Consider the following 18,326-nt stretch of genomic DNA (forward strand, 5'->3'; position numbering starts at 1 on the left):
TGATATTGCCATTGATGCCATCTGTTCACACTGCTAATCTTTCCGAGGACTCTCATATCTGCGGTCTCTAGTCTTTGGTCAAAGTTTTACTTCTGACCCAGCTCTCAGATCCATAAATTAAAACTGGTTTGAACACTAGCTTGAATACAGCTAATTTAGTGTTCTGACTAATTTCTCTCTTATTCCATATAAATTTATTCAGTTGACTTCCTACCATACCAGCTTTGTTGATTCTGTTGTCCATTTCCATATTTAATTTACCATCTTCACTAAAAATCATGCCTAAGTAGCTGAAATGTTTTACTTGTTCCACAGGTTCTCTGTTCACAACGCAGTTGACATTTTCAACGATTCTGCCTATTTTCATTGTCTTTTTATTGCTGACCTTCATATCATATTTATTACAACAGTTTTTCAATTTAGTCAGGGAATCTTGCAAACTTGTAGCAGATTTATTTAGAAGTATAACATCGTCCACATAAATCAAAGAGCTGACATTAACATCTCCAATTCTGATATCATGTTTAATATCACTTTCCTTCATAATGTGATCCATATAGATAATGAATAACAGAGAGGATAACGTACATCCTTGTCTCACACCAGATTTAACATTAAACCATCTCCCTGTACTTCCTTCAATTCTAACTGCTGACATACAACTCAAATAAATACTACATATTCCTTGGTATAATACCCCATTGACACCATATAACTATAGCATATTGCATAGCTTCTCTCTCTCTTGGCACCTTGTCATATGCCTTTTCCAAATCGACAAAACTTATAGATCTTTGTTATATTCCCATGCTTTCTCGACTATTTGTCGTAAAGTGAAAATCTGATCTTGACAGTCTCTGTTTGGCCTGAATCCAGCTTGTTCTTCACCAAGCTTTTCTTCCACAATTCTTCTCAACTGTTTCTCAAGTATACTTGCATAAATATTACCGGGGGAAATACCTCTGTAATTCTTACATTCAGTTTTATTTCCCTTTTTATATATGGGTACTATGAGAGCTCTACTCCAATCATCAGGAATTCGTCCCTCTATCCAGGCCTTCTGAACCATGAGGTGCAGCCACTGTAAGACTTTTATACCAACATACTCCAGCATTTCTGGTCGAATATCATCTACTCCTGCTGCCTTTCCACATTTCAAGCCTTTGATGGCTTTTTCTACTTCAAGTATGGATATGTATTCCTGACTGTATGCCTGTTGAGTGTTTTTTTACCATTGTGCTATCACTGCTTGTGTCATTTAGCCATTTTTTTAAGTAATTACTCCATACTTCAAGGATATCTTTTTTCCCCGTTTTCATGTCACCTTTATCATCTCTAACTCCTTTTACAGTACTTTGTCTTCCATTTCTAAGCTTCTTCAACAACCTCTAGAATATTTTGCCACCTTCTTGATATTTATTTTCTATGTTCTTGCCGAAGTCCTCCCATGACTTTTGTTTAGCTTTCTTACATTTGTCTCTATATTCTCTAAGAGCACAAGCTGACTTATTTGCCAGAACTTTTGAAGTGCTTTCTTCTTTTCCTTCACTACCTCTTTAACTTCCTCTGTCCACCATGGAGTTCTGATTTTTCTATCCTTGCAGACAACCTCACCATATGCCTCTCTGGCTGAGTCAATCAGGGTTTTCTTGAAGGCTTGACACTAAATCTCCAAGGTTTGGTTCTTGTTCTCAAACTCTTTCATTATTTCTTCAATAATCTTGGTGTATTTTAGTCTACAGTTCACATCTGAGAGCTGCTTAACTTTTATTCGCTTTAAAACTCTCTTACAAGTTATTCTTTTCAATATGAAATTCAATTTTATCCTGCTCAAGACTAAATAGTGATCACTTCCAATTTCAAATCCTCTGTACACTCTGGTATCCTGCACCAGGGAGAAAACATCACTATCAACAATAACATAGTCAATGAGACTTTTCTTATTCCTTGCTTCTTTTCTCCATGTGAATTTGTGCACATTTTTATGTTGGAATATGGTGTTAGTAATAACCAGTCCATGTCCTGAGCAGAAATCCAACAGGTATTTGCCATTATTATTAGCTTTGCTCTTTTCTCCAAATTTTCCCAAAATATTTTTGTATATCTGACAATCATTTCCTACTCTGCTATTTTAGATCCTCAACAAGGACCAACTTTTCCTTTTTCATTGTGTCATCAAAAAATTTCTCCACTTCTACCTTAGTAGAACCTTCTGTGGGACTATAAGCACAAATAAGTCTCATTGTCCAATTCCCCATTCTGATATTTGTCCACATCACTCTCTTTGAGACTGCCTGCCATTCAAGAAAATTAGCCTCGTATTCTGTATTGAATACTATGGCTACTCCTTCTTTTCTTTGATTGTCATTGCCTGAATATAACATTTTGTATTTATTGCTCAGAATGATCTCACCAGTTTTTGTCTTTTTTGTTTCAGTCACCCCTATTATGTTGATCTGGTACTTATCTAATTCCTCAGCTAGCTCCATTTCTTTGCCATTCAGGCTTCTTATGTTGATATGCCGATCTTTAACTCTGGTGATGTTGAGTTGGGGGTGTGCTTTCAGATTTGTTCCAGTAGCTGACTTTTCACTGTTTGCCCTGGTTCCCTGGCGAAAACAATGGGGGCCTTGTTTAACCAGACAACGCCCCAGTCGGAATGAAATTTTGTCATGTTGTACCATCATTTTGTATATTGGTTTAAGCCAATAAGAATACAATTTGGTCTGCTCAATCCCAAATTTCCAGCCCATCCTCGTTCGTTCAGCATCCAGGTAGATACCCAACAGGGTGCACCATGAGAAGGTGAGGATTGGACATTAGGTCAGAAGCCGTTGTCGGTTCTCCACATTCCTTTAAAGGCTATATGGAAGTCTTTTCTCAGTTATACAGCTTTGACCCTTAAGCACCTCCTGAAGAGAGATTTGTAATATAATCATATGGTAAAAGTAGGTTCATTTCTTATGTAAGAGATAGTTTAGGCTAAATATCCCTATTTAGCCTAAAGTATTTACAGACAATACTGCCTTATAACAAGAACTTTATATTATTACACATTATGCATCAAAATGGAAAATTATCTAAGAGTTTTTGAATAGCTTTTAGAAAATGCATCCAAATATTCATAAATAATTATGTACCATCTCTATTTGCTATTGAAGTTGAAAGCATAGTTTATGTATTAGGTATATCAGGTTTAAGTTATCAGGATATTGATAAATTTCAAATGAACCATTACCTATAATGTATATAGCGTGATTAGAGTTCCAGCGGCATATTATATTAGCAGGGTAATGCTACACGAAACTGAAGAGGCAAGGGATCTTGGTGTATTGGTGGATAAGAATTTAAAGTTCAGAGGTCACATAGCAAAAGTTGCAAATACAACTCAGTGGATAATTGCTATGTTGAAGCGAACCTTGACATGTAAAGGTAAGGAAGTAATTTTGCCTCTTTCTAAGGCTTTGATAAGACCACTTGGATTACTGTGCACAGATTTGGTCTCCTGGATTCCAAGGGGATAAAGAAGCTGTGGAAAGGGTGCAAAGAAGAGTTACAAAAATTATATCCGGATTATGGGATTCAGATTATGAGGACAGATTGCAAGTATGTGGATTACAGACTCTGGTTAACAGGAGAAAGAGGGGGTGATATGATAGAGGTCTATAAACTTTTGAATGAGCGTTATAGCATTTCAACTGATGAAATTTTTCATTATATGGAAGGTGGGGAGAGGACACGGGGGAATCCATGGAAGTTAAATTTATTTGCAGTCAAGAAAGGGGTAAGAGCTAGATTTTTCTCCCAGAGCAGTGAGTGAGTGGAATAATTTGCCCTTACGGGTAGTGACTGCATCTAGTGTGAATGAATTCAAGGGTAGGTATGATAGCTGGGTTGGGTAATTTACAGCCTCCCTTGATTATTATCTGAGACTCTCTGGAGGTCTCAGATAATAATAATAATAATAATAATATTTTAAAAAAATCTCACCAAGAAAAAAGCAATCTCCCCAATCTTTGCCTGGTGTATATCAAGTTCAATGGAAAAGCAACCTTTTGTATTCTGGTCAGAGAAGCCATTCACAATAAAGAAGAAGAGCATGGTAGGGACTTCCATGCTCTTCTTCTTTATGTCGCCAAACTAGCCAACTCCAAAGGATTCTATGGATATTTTCAACACGTGTCATTTTGATAATCTATGCAATAAAGAATTATGAGGTACCAGTGAGCTATACAGGGTCACAAAGGTTCAAAATAGAAGATAGTATGACATTATATCAAGTTCATTATATCAATGTTGCAACGAAAATGCAACATTTCGCATGCTAATCATATATTTCCATTTAACTAAGAAGAGGAATGATGAACATCAAGGTTACATTGCAACAAACCTCATAACTTTGGTCTGTGGCAAATATGGAGGGGATGCATATTTTGATTTTCATAAGGAAAACTATTTTTCTTGCAGAAAATTTTCCTCCTTACATTTCAATAAATCAATCACTAGCAAATTTTACAAAAGAAAAAAATATAGAGAAACCACATAGAAAAAAGTGTTGTACAAAATGAGATCTTTTTTTGAAGCACAGACAGAACTGTATCAAAGCATGGATCTGGTCTGTGGGCTATTATTCGGTTATTGTTGCATTACAGGAGTTTCCTTGTCAGCAAGTTTGACTCTTAAGTCATCCATGCCAGTAAGTGTAAAAATTCAAATGTAATTAATGGGTTAGGTTTCCAATTATTCTTCAATAATCCTTTAAAAATTATTTTGAACATTCAATTGCTTCTATGACAATACCAATAAATAAATAAAATAGAATTTACTCACTTGTGCTATTCGGTGGTGCTGAAGATTTATTACCCTAGATGCAGCCATTTGAACAGTACCAAATACAGCAACAACTTCAAGAATTTTATCATCAAAGGCAGGAGCATAGAATACCTGAAAATTATATTAAAAAATCTTAAGATTTAAACAGAAAACAATAATGTTTTTAGAATTTTATTGAACCTAAAACAATATAAAACAGTGGCCAGCAATCCACATATCCCATGAATCCATTTGATGTGGCTGTAAAATGTTTTCTAATGTGCTAAAGGTGGCTTATCTTGAGATCATTTTAATAAACCACAAATCTGTCTGTTTGATTTTATTATAGTTATTACTTTAAATGGCTTTTAATAGTTTCTTTTTCACTGAACTGATGACTGGAAAATTATTTGCATTAAAATTTATCTATTAAATTTTAAGCAAAACATTTTTTATTTATTTTCAGAACTTAAAAATGTGATTTAATAGATTACATACCAACAGTGATTTAATAGATTAAATCACTATTGGTATGTAAAAAATTAAAGAAAATTTTTAACATGATTCAGATAGTTTATTGGAGGTGTTTGTTGATTGTTAATGAATAAAAGAGTGGTTGAGGTTGTACGAGAGGAATGGAAGTAAATAAAAAGACGCTACGCTTTAAAATGGCTAGTTTGCTCTGAAAAAATTCATAGTATTCCCTGACCCTATAAATATAGCAACACACCATATGAGAAACTGTTACATCTATGCAAATGGTAGAGAGGTGACAGAAGAAGAAAAAGATGTAATTGAAATACTGAGCAATCACTTTGCAAGTGTGTACATTGCCTTTACCTAGAGGTTGAGGTAATACAGTAACAGATGTGAGAGGGACTGATGGAAAAGAGAGATATGAACTGAAATTGTTTAGCACACTGAAAAATCTTAATGTAAATAAATACATGGAACTGAGATTTAAAAGATAATCCCGAAGGATTAGAATGAGGGGAAGATAGTCCTGTACACATAGAACTCCAAAGACAGAGGTAGAAAATGATAGACCAGTAGTCGCCAGAGTGGTCAATATAACATTGTTAGGGATCGATAGAAAAATATAAGACATCATTCTATGGGTAATATTTAATTCGGTTAACTTGGATTACCTCCATCCTGAATGACAACTCAATTAACAGTGAATCGTGAGAACAGTGACCTGAATAGGACCTGTAAGATAGAGCAAGGTGATGAAAATAGTTACGGAGGCCAATCCAGTAGGCCAAAATGACATATTTACCAATAAACGAATGTTGGTGGTTCCTGCCCAGCTGGCGCAGCGGGAGCCAGATTGCAACACCTGCACAGTTGCTTATTTACTTATACTTACACGTATTCGATCCCAGTCTCATTTTTGTGCATCGACATACAAGCGAGCGTTAAAGTTCTAAAATTCATCAACATACATATTATAATTCAATCGTTATTCATTCACGAACTAAACTTCTCTATGTTGAAGAGTTGAGCAAGGCTGTTAGTTTTGTACATCCTATAGAAATACGTGAGTAGGTATATTATTTAGACTTGTTACTTTTGCTTACTGACTTCAATTTTAATTATTTTGTTACAACCCCAGTAACCACAATGGCAGCTTCAGATTTGAAAAAGAAATGCAGACAATATTCATTAGAATATTTGAAACTTGGGTTTATTGCTTCGTTAAGAAATGAAACGAGGCCTATGTGTCTTCTTTGTGAAAAAACTTTCAGTAACGATGCAATGAAACCAGTAAAAATGAAAGATCATCTTCAAAGACTCTATTCCAATAAGAAAGATAAAGATCTTGACTTTTTTAAAAAACATAAAGAGAAATACGCACATCGACCAACTATAAAATCATTTATGAAAGCACCTGCCGAAGCTGATAATAAACAAGGATATAAACAATAAACAATAAATAAACAGCCTCCTACAATATTTCTTTTAATATAGCAAACAAAGGAAAACCATATACAATTGCGGAGGACATTGCTATACCTGCAATCAAAGAAGTAATTGAAACCATAATAAAAAAAGATTCTGGCCTGTTTTAAAATGCTTACCATTGAGTGCGAATACCGTGAAAAGAAGTATTGGTGAAATGGCTGAAGATGTAGAAAAAACTGTAGTATCAGAATTCAAAAATAGTAAGTTCTCCATCCAACTTGATGAATCTACATTTGATAGTTCTTCTATTCTTATGGCTTATGTAAGATATTATAGTAAAACCAAACATCAAATTATTGACGAATTTTTATTTGCAAAATATCTTGAAAGTGATGGAACAGGTTGACAATTTTTCAGCGATTGGAGGAATATTTAAATAAAGTATGATATTCCATTTACTAATATAACAGCAGTAGCCACAGATGGCACACCTGCAATGGTGTGTCTTTTTTGCTTGTCCTATTATAATTACGTAATAGTAAAATAGAGGGGGCCGATAAAAAGTCAAGAAACTCTTGAAGGGGTCGACAGTCAAAGAAGTTTGGCGACCCCTGTGATAGACCAATTAGTATCTCAGGAATGGCAGTTTAAGGTACTGGAAAATTTGGCTAAGGACAGAATTCAGGAATGGTATATATAGAGGAATATGAAATTCTATGGGGGGGGGACATCATACTTTGTGAAGGGGAGACCTTGTCATAATAATTTATTGACTTTCTGCAATAAAGTGAAAGCTGAGCTGGAAAAGGGAAATGTCTTTACCATGATAGACTGGGAAATTGACATACCATGCTAGACATTGCAAATACATCTAACAGGATACTGCATGAAATTATGTTAGCTGGAGAAAATGAGGGCAGACATGAAGTTCCTAATATGGATAAGAGGGTGGGTGATAGGCTCACATTGGTATATTTGTTTGTATACAAATTCTAGAAGTATAAGAAACAAGGCAGATGAAATGGTTGCATTAATTGGGTCTGTTCACCCAAAGATTGTCGGAATAAGTGAGATATGGTTGGAAGAGGACGACATCCTGACAGGAATAGAGATGGAAGGGTATGATGTGCTTCATGAGGATAGAAAGGGTAAAAAGGGAGGGGGGAGTGCTATTGATGATAGAGAAAGAGTTATGTCCATACAATGTAGAGATGCAAGAGGGAAATAGTGCGGGTGGTTTTGAGGCAGTATGGTGTGAGATAAAGGTGAATGGAATCAAATACTTGGTTGGATGTTGTTATAGACCAGGAAATGTGGGTGGTGGTGATAATGAAATGTATAATCAAATTAGCCAAGCAAATAAGAAAAGGGTGATCATTATGAGTGATCTTAAATATGGCAATATAGACTGGAATGATGAGATAGCAACCGGAAGTAAAGAAAATGAGTTTCTTGAGTTTTTGAGGGATAACTACCTCAGAGAGAGTATGTAACAGAGGGCACACGAGGATGTTCAGAGGATGTAATTATAAATGAGGTGTCAAATCATCCATCAATTGGTGAGAGTGACCATGAGGTGATTATCTGGGTGGTTGCCAGCAGTGAGGACCTCTGTGAGAAAAGAGTATATGTGGAACCACAAGGGAGGGTAATTATGAAAAGCTCAGGAGACAGCTTGTGGGTGTAACATGAATTGTAAAAATTTGATGTTGCCAAAATAAATTATCTAAAAACATTGACTTTTTACAGTAGGAATTCACCAGAATTTTTTTGTAAAAATGTATATTTTAACCACCTATGTAAAGCCATCTGTATAAAGAGCAAAATAAGCCCAAAGGGAATTAACTCGCTCATTGTTTAAGAAGGGATGTAGAAGTGTTGAAACCAAGAGCATTGCCCGAAATCCGGCATGTCTTTTGAAGATTAGTTGCAAGACCCGTCGGCGGTGACCTTCAAGGTCAATATTGAAAGGGCGTAGTGCGAATCAAAAAGAAAGGCCCATAGGCAAGATTAAGGCAGTAAAGGGGGGAAGTAAGATTGTCGGCGAATTTTCGAGAAACATTATACAGGGCTCTTCAAACTACTAGCAAGACTCGCACGGGGATGCGAGGGGTCCCAAATACTTAATCACAGGTGCAAAGACTCTGGTGTATAAAAGGGTTGGTTTGAAGATGAGAAAGGCTTCCTTTTCTTCATCCTGAGTGATCCAGCCATGAGAGATCAAGGACTGAGGTGTCATAAATTCTGGTGGGGAAGACAGAGAGGCCTGCCACTGATAGTTGTTCCAGTCACAGCCGAAGATATCCGGAGGCGATAAGTTAAGGAGAAATCTTGCCGTATTGGTCCTGATGTCGAGTAAACACGCGACTTCTTGACCTACGCAGAGATCCTTCACCGGACAGTTCAAGACACTGGAAAGCATACCCTATATCCTGCCAGCTGCCGCAACTATTCATCGGTGCCCTATAACGCTTAGAGGAGAATTCCAAAACACGGAACGGAGGAGAGACCCCCCCCCCCCCCCCCAAGTGCTGGAGAAGGAGAAAAAGGACAGAAGATACATGCAAGATAGGAAGAGACCAATGTGAGTCTATTTATTCATAATTTGTTTGTGATTTAAGAAAGAATTCCCTATCTAACTGCTAAATTGTCTAATTTAAGGAGACAGTATTTAGAGTGTTAACATTTCTCATAAAAGTGTGAAATAGCTAATGAGTGAAACATGAGCGTAGTTAATTTCCCTGGGAGAAAATATTGAGCTATTGAAATTTCTTTGATTGATTATATGTGTACTTATGATTGAATTTTATGATAGAGTATGTTCCTGATATACCATTGGAATGTTTGAAACGCAATGAAGTGGATTGTAAAAATATTATTGCCTAGATCGGGGTGTCCAACCTTTTAGCTTCTCTGGGCCACATTGGAAGAAGACGAGTTGTTTTGGGCCACACATAAAACACACTAACACTAACGATAGCTAATGAGCAAAAAAACGCAGAATGTATAGTTAACATATTTAAGTAATTTAAACTTCATTAATTCATGAATTTTTTATTATAAAAGTAAAAGACAAGACAGCAACATGAAATTAGTGAGATCTTTGACATTGTTTTTGAGACACTAATGCTTCGATATGTGGTTCGATGGAAGTAGTTGCAATTCTCAGTGAGTTCTCAAGGTGCTCATCAGATATTTTGGTTCTAGTTTTATTCTTCGTGTTCTTTATCCTTGAAAATAGCTGCTCACAAATGTAGGTGCTTCCAAATAGCGATGACACAAATAAGGCATGATTGTGAAGCGAGGGATATTTTTCTCTGGGAAGATATAGCTTATACAAGTCCAGTAAAGAGACATGATTAAATTTTTCTTTAAGTTGAATGTCAGATTGTAGCTCTATGCATTCCATTTGAAAATTGGCAGGTAATATATTTATGTTGACTGAAAATGGAGTCACAAATATATCAAAAGATTGATGATTTTTCCGGAAATCTTGAAATCTCTTCTCAAATTCCTGTATCAAATCAAAAAGCAAGGCTGCATATTTTTCTTTGTTCACAGGACTGTGTTTAGCCAACATGTCGAAATGCATAAAATTGTTTGCCTTAATTTGAGATTGCCATAGTTTCAGTTTCATTTCGAACGCTCTTATAGTTTGAAACATTGTATTGATCAGTTGGTTTTCACCTTGAAGATGCATGTTTAACTCATTTAAATGAGTGGTCAAGTCTACTAAAAATGCCAAATCTGTGAGCCAGTTTTCATCGTCAAGTTCTGGCACAAATTTTGTTTTTGATTCCATAAACGACTTGATTTCATTTCGCAAATCATAAAATCTTTTCAACATTTTACCTCGACTTAACCATCTTACTTCTGAAAAAAAGTAAATGATGTCCACATAGTCAGCATCCATAAATTTAAGCAATTCCTGGAATTGGTGATGATTCAATCCCTTGGCCCTTATGAAATTTACATAAGGGCCAAGATGACAAAATTGCCTTGATGACAATCTGCATGACGTGATCCATCTTTAAAGCTTTTGTGCATTAATTTTCTTGGTGTACTGGGCAGTGATATTTCATTATACTTAAATTTTGGGAGGCAATTGCATCATCTATTAATTTTACAAGTCCATCTCTTTTACCTATCATCGCCGGGATACCAGCAGTAGCTATACCAGATATGTTCACAATGGACAAAGAAAATCACTTTGATGTATTTTTCCCTGCTTAGTATAAATCTCTTGATTTAGTTGTGTCTTTTAATGGCACTAAAGAAGCCATTTCTTCAGTGATATTATATTCGTCATCAATACCTCTAATAAAAATTGCCAACTGAGCTGTATTAGTAGCATCAGTACTTTTGTCTATCGCCAAAGCATAAAATTTAAAATTAACTACTCTCCAAACCTTTTTCGACAGATTTTCCTATTTCATCAATTCGCCTGGCTATAGTCTGGTGAGACAAACTGATTTTAGAAAAATCCCCTTTTATATCAGGGCAAATTATATCTGCCACGGTTTCCATGCATTGCATAATAAACTCACCATCGGCATACGGTTTTGATTTTTTTGCTATCAAGTTTGCAACCACATAACTAGCTTTTACAATAGAATCTGCTTCAGTTGTTATTTTTTTAAAAAAAAACTTTGTTGAGATGATACTTTTTTTCAGTTCCGCTATTTTGTCTTTACGACACATTCCTTGATACGCACTAAATTTTGCAGTATGTTTTTGCGTGTAATGCCTTTTCAAATTGTAGCTTTGAAAACTGGCACAAATTCCCTACAAATTAAGCAGATTGTCTTAGTATTTGCCTCAACAAAAAAGTAGTCGTCTGTCCACTTTTCGTTGAACAATCTTCCTTCTATAATTTTTCTTTTTTTTGGTTCAGTTTTCTTTTGAGATGCTGTGGAAGCCATGCTGGAATTTAAAAAAAAAAGATTGAAAATTAGAAAGCTAGGTTTAATAATCACCAAATCGCCAAATTTTTACTACTAAAAAAATTACTCGCCAAATCACCACAAACACACGTAACGTCTGCACTTTTCTTCAGTGTCAACTTGACTGTTTACAAATGCACATTGAAAGCCATACCAGCGTACCCATGGTGTACCACGCAATAGATCTATTACCATGCAACAGATGTCTCTCTATGTGCACCCATGGGTGCACATAGAGAGACATCTATTGCGTGGTAAAAGTAGGAAGCAAGAGCGCTAGCGCCATTTATTATGATGAGAAGTAACTACTCACATGGGTGGCAATTTTGAATAAATACAATTATTTGAGAATGATTTTATGAATCTCTCATTGCTAAAGAACATGTTAAATTAAAAGTTCATTGCTTATAAATTAATAGCATATTAAAATTGTATTTGTAGTATTATCAAACACGGGTTGGACAAGCAGGGCCTAGATTATGATTAAGTATTTGAAAGGAATGAGATTCTGAGAGATGTATTTGTATACATGTATGTTGTATTTTGACAGATGCTAAATTGGGAATGTCAAGCGCACCTAATGAATTCATGTTATGTGTATAACTTCCTGATAGTTTTAATATAAAGTATGCTGTTTGAAAGTCTAACTAAGTGCAAAAGAATATATTAAAACCCAAGTTGAGTGATTGAGAAAGACTAAGAATTACCTTTCATAAATGAATCTTGTGATTTCATGTGATATGTATAATTATTTGATCAGAAATTAAACTTGTTGTTATTGTTGATAAAAATAGTTGTCCGATTCAATCCTTTTGCAATGCACTGATCCAAAAAACGCTATTTCGGACCTGATGGCGGAACCCCAATGATTAGTAGTGATTTATGAGTAAATTTTGCCATGACTGCAAACCTTGGCTAAAATGGGATATAAGTGATTAATTGCTCTACTAGGGTATAAAAACTTTCTTTTGCCTATAGGGGAATTTCAGAGGTGCAGTCTTCAATCAAATAAATATCTGGAGATCCCAGGCAAGGAAAATTATACTTAAGGTAGAACAATAAAGAAGGGAAATAATAGAAAACAAATGTTAAGTTAAAGCAATATCTATAAGCCATAAGATGTAAGAATATATATAGAGACAAGCCTCCCCCCCCCACACGTTTACAATGGCACAGTTGACAGGATAAGATCCACAAATAGATAAACGATTAAAATGTGGATCAGGATCAGTATTGCAAAAGATCAAATCTAAGTGCATTAACAAGTGTATGGTTAGTGATTACAACTACTTGAAATTTTATATATAGATATTGTACAAATTTCTTTTCAAAATGAATGTGGATAATTTAAATTCTGAAGCCTCGAACACAATGGGCGATAAAGAGTTCTTTTGAACAATTAATCCCCAACTCATTATTCCACAATTCTCAGGGGAAGATCACGATGATGTGCTAGCATTTTTTAAATTTGTAGAAGAAATTAGGAACGCAGGAAATTGGTCGGATTTCCAGCTTCTGATTGTTGTGAGGAGCAAATTAATTGGAAAGGCTAAAAACTACTTGTACTCTTCTCCAATATTGAGAGATACTTTAGAGTATAACAAGTTCAAAGAAGCCCTAATATCCAAGTTCTCCAAGGTCAGAAGTGTGAGTTCGAACCTATGGAGGCTGCAAAGGTGCACCCAAGAAAAAAAGGAGCCCACCACAGACTACTATAACAGATTGCTAACTTTGGCAAACAGCCTTAGCATATCTGCTGAAGACAGGAGCCATCTCGAATGGGTAGTGTTGATGCAGTTTAGAAAAGGAGTGAGAGAAGAGGTAAGAAAAAAGGTATATAAGAAGAAAATTAACAATTTAAGAGAGTGCTATCTAGCAGTAAAGGAAAGAGAGGATGTACTAAGACTTCACTAGAGAGAATCGAAAATTCAGTCAAGATCCCCGTTAACAAAATTACTCAAATGGAAATAGGAAAGGAAGAACTATGTGATATCACACCTCACAATACACAATTCCACACAGGACTCACATGAAACACTCAATTTAGAACAGGTGAAATCCATGATGATGAGGGAACTGAAAACACATGGGGAGGAAGTCAAGGAGAAAATACAGCAGATAGAAAGGATAATGAAAGAGAATGATAAAAAGATACAAAGGGGCATAAAAAAAGGGAGGAATTGGAACTAAATTAATGACTAAATGCAAGACTGCTAAGTCAAGTATCAGAAGTAAGACAAGAAGAGCATGTACGAATGAAATCAAGCAATATAGGATGCTGAGCATGGGTGGGATGAACAGGGGGCAGGAAGAATCGCTGACAACCGTGACCGGACTCATAGAGAATGTGCCTTGTGAGATCCTTTTAGACACAGGAGCCCATGTCTCTGTCATCTCGTGGCCTTTATTTACTAAGCTTAGGAAACTAATTACAAATCAAGTCTCAGAGCTAGCTCATCTGATCAAACTGACGGGAGTGGCAAAAACGGAGCTCCACACTAAGACAAAATTAAGTGTAGTCATCACTCTGCCTGAAGCCAAATTAAACTTACCTCACGACCTGATTGTTCTCCCAATTACTACGAGCATAACCGACCACATAATTTTAGGAATTGACTTCCTGAAAACATACCAATTCATATGCAATTATGCCACAAATACTGTGTCTCTATGTGGTGTGGAACTCAGACAAAATCCTGGTCCCAGGGAACATAAAGGGTCAAATGCGGTGCTGGAAATAAAAACAACAAGGCAAACGGAAGGGAAGTAGGTCCCGATTGGAAAGGGGCACTGATGAAGGATGCCACTCACCTGATTGTTCTCCCAATTACTACGAGCATAACCGACCACATAATTTTAGGAATTGACTTCCTGAAAACATACCAATTCATATGCAATTATGCCACAAATACTGTGTCTCTATGTGGTGTGGAACTCAGACAAAATCCTGGTCCCAGGGAACATAAAGGGTCAAATGCGGTGCTGGAAATAAAAACAACAAGGCAAACGGAAGGGAAGTAGGTCCCGATTGGAAAGGGGCACTGATGAAGGATGCCACTCACCATGCAACCTGCGAGATTGAACGCAGGGAAATTGAAGATTTTCTCCTAACTGTATTCCAACAATATGATGAGGTTTTCATGGAAGAAATCACCTCACTATCCTGTATGAATTTTGTAGAGCACACCGTTCATATCACCACAACAAGACCTGTTCATGTAAAAACAATACCAAACACTGGTCAAGCAAATGGTGAAGCTACAAACAATGCAGCAAGAGTATGAGGAAGCCAGGATAATAGAGAAGTCGAACTCCCAATGGAATAGCCGATATATATTAGTGCAGAAATCTGATGGCGGTCTCAGGTTTGTTTTAGACCTGAGGGAGGTTAACAAAGTCACTAAGCTGATCGATTTCCCCTTGTGTAAAATAGAAGAGCTATTATTGGGACTTGAAAATGCGAAATACTTCTCGAAGCTCAATTTAAATTCGGAATACTATCAAATTCCGTTAAGGAAAGAGGATAGGAAGTATTTTGCATTCATAACGAAATGGCATAAATACCAACTGTGTAGGCTTCCTCAAGGCACAAGAAACTCTGCCATATCTATTCAGTCTCTCATGAATTTTGTCCTAGCAGGTATCCTGGGCAAGGGGGTCATCTGCTTTCAGGATGACTTGTTAATTTATTCACAGGACTTACATACACATAAGTCAATAATATCATCAGTGTTGAAGAGACTGCATCTGGCCAAATTATCATTGAAGTATTCCAAGTGCCATTTTTTTTTTTGCGAGAAGTGAATTACCTGGGCCACCAAGTAAGCAAGAATGGTATAATCCCTACCCATAGCAATGTATGTGCCATTTTGGAGGCAGAAATCCAAAGAACTGTAAGACAAGTGTGGAGGTACATAGGGATGGTTAACTTCTACAGGAAGTTCATCCCAAATTGTTCCATGCTCATGGAGCCAATTGTCAACTTAACTAAGAAAGGAAGAAAATTTAAATGGACGAATGAACAGCATAATGCCTATGACTCATTAAATCTAGCATTAACAAGAACCCCTGTCCTTACTTACCCAAGATTTGGGGAGAAATATTTTTCCTCTCGGCTGATGCATCACACCACACCATTGCCGCAGTGTTGGAACAGAAGCATGGGGACGATTTCCGACCCATAGCATTTATCAGTAGGAAACTTTCGTCCTCTGAACTAAACTATTTTGTCATAGAAAAGGAAGCCTTGGCAATAGTATTAGCATTCAGAAAATTAAGATACCTGTTGTTGGAACAACAAAAAGTGATAAGATCGGATCACCAGCCGTTGTCTTTCTTATCCTCCATGAAGGATAAAACCAGAGGATTATTAGGTGGACCTTGGAACTCCAAGAGTACAACATAGACACTCAATACATCCCTGGTAAGAAAAATGTGGTGGCCAATCACTTGTCGAGGTCTCTCGACCTAAACAATTGGAAGTGATGAACAAGGCACTAATAATGATAATCCCTGACCATACACAACGTCAACAACCTAGAGGATAATAATAATAAAAAAACCCACCATCAATCTTGGGACAAATCATCTATCATAGCGGCCCATACCTGATGTGGGGTATTCTACATAAAAGAATTAAGAAGGGAGAGCCCATGCCCAGTGAGCTCCCTTTCTTGAAGACAGTGTACCTGGATCATGATTGGTTATTGCTAACTAAACAGGAGATAAATGGAAGATGGAGAGATATAATACTGGTCCCATCAATCATGATCCTATGGATTTTATATGCATTCCATGATTCTGATTTGGCAGGGCATCAGGGCTTTGAGCAAACGTGGTGATGCATTTTAGCCAGATATCTATGGAGGGGAATGAGGGGAGATGTATTAGCTTATGTATCTTCATGCCACATATGTCAACCTTTAGGGGAAAAGCCCCCGTGTAGCCATTTCCCATCCCAGCCTGGTCCTTCCAGGCCGTGACAGTAGGCATAATCGGGCCCCTGCCCACTATGCAAAAAGAAATAAGTATATTTTAGTCACAATAGATGTTTTCCAGATTCCCGGAGGCGGTCGCATTGAAGGACCAAACCGCAGAGACAGTGGCAAATAAATTCCTGAAACTTATTGTGTCGAAATATGGAACACCTCAGACTCTCCTTTCTGACCAAGGGGCAAATTTCATGGCTGAAAACATGCTACAATTATGCAAAATGCTACGAATCAAGAAAATATTCACCACCCCATACAACCCACAAGGGAACGGGATGTGTGAGAGGCTCAACAAAAACACACCCTGGCTAAACTTGCTGACACTAGGGTAACAAGTTGGGACATGTATCTGCCACAGACTCTATTTGCCTGCAGGACTGCCATTCATTCGGCGACAAGAGAGAGCCCCATGGAAGTCCTCTATGGATTTGAACCTAGTTTCCCATGTGATTTAAGGCATTCTCACATCGACTATGGTTTTGAAGATATAGATGAATACTTAAATGATTTGTATTCAATTTCAATTGTATTCAATTTGTATTGGTTGAATGGAACAAAGTAACTTACGAATTGATAGCAGAAGCTAGCAGGAACAGCTCACATAAAACCAGAGCCTTTGCGAACAAGCTCAGGAAGTATAAAGAATTGATCCCTGGAAAGTGGGTACTGTTACGGCAAAAATCAGTTCTGAGAAAGGGGGATAAGTTTGGGAGAGGTGCGGTAGACCCCTATGAGATACTGGAAAAGCTGTCTCCAGTGAATTTCAGAATCCGAAACTTGAAGAACACGGATAAAATTGGAATTGTACATTCGGATAGACTGAAGTTGTACCACAAAAGGGATCACAGGCTTCTATGCTTGGGTGATTCTTTTGATGCCTTGTTAGAGAAGAGGGATCTCAGCAATCAGGGGGAGAGGAGGGTGAGGGCACCCTGTCTTAATCAAAGAAGAGATGATGTGTGCACGTCCGAAGATGCAGTACGATATTACCAGTTCGTGACCCAGGAGGCTCCCAAGGATGTGGAAGCCAAACAGTGCAAACCCCCTGTAGAGGACAATACAGCAGGTGATGGCTCAGGGAACAAACAACATTTTCAGATGATATACTTCTTGAGATCAAGGAGCACTGTATAAAAACACTGAGGGGGATGACAAACCTGAGTATTGTCCACTCCAGAGAGAGAATAACACACAGCACACAGTTAATGTAAATAAAAAAATTTTATCATCCACATTCGTGCTTGAAAAAATGTTTTCATGAAAGGGTGAGCCTATGTAAAAATTCGATGTTGCAAAAATAGATTATCTAAAAACATCGACTTTTTACAGTAGGAATTCACCTGAATTTTTTTTGTAAAAATGTATATTTTAACCATCTATGTAAAGCCATCTGTATAAAGAGCAAAATAAGCCCAAAAGGAATTAACTCGCTCATTGTTAAGAAGGGATGTAGAAGTATTGAAACCAAGAGCATCCCCCGAAATTCGGCATGTCTTTTGAAGATTGGTTGCAAGACCCGTCGCCGGTGACTTTCAAGGTCAATATTGAAAGGGCGTGATGCGAATCAAAAAGAAAGGCCCGTAGGCAAGATTAACGCAGTAAAGGGAGGAAGTAAGATTGTTGGCAAATTTTCGAGAAACATTATACAGGGTTCTCCAAACTACTAGCAAGACTC

General features: G+C 37.0%; 1 protein-coding gene across 1 annotated transcript in view; it reads right to left on the reverse strand.

Moving 5' to 3' along the window:
* The window catches only part of LOC150094898 (diacylglycerol kinase delta), a 566,581-nt gene that overhangs the window by 100,179 nt on the left and 448,076 nt on the right, over positions 1 to 18,326 (reverse strand). Inside the window, exon 22 of the mRNA XM_090411584.1 lies at positions 4,831 to 4,944. Coding sequence (XP_090267710.1) covers positions 4,831 to 4,944 — 114 coding nt within the window. The remainder of the gene's footprint in view (positions 1 to 4,830; positions 4,945 to 18,326) is intronic.

The sequence above is a fragment of the Typopeltis vanoorti genome, chromosome 21 (genome assembly GCF_054136105.1).
Source record: "Typopeltis vanoorti isolate ZY-2024b chromosome 21, IOZ_Tvanoo_1.0, whole genome shotgun sequence".
Classification (NCBI taxonomy): domain Eukaryota; kingdom Metazoa; phylum Arthropoda; class Arachnida; order Uropygi; family Thelyphonidae; genus Typopeltis; species Typopeltis vanoorti.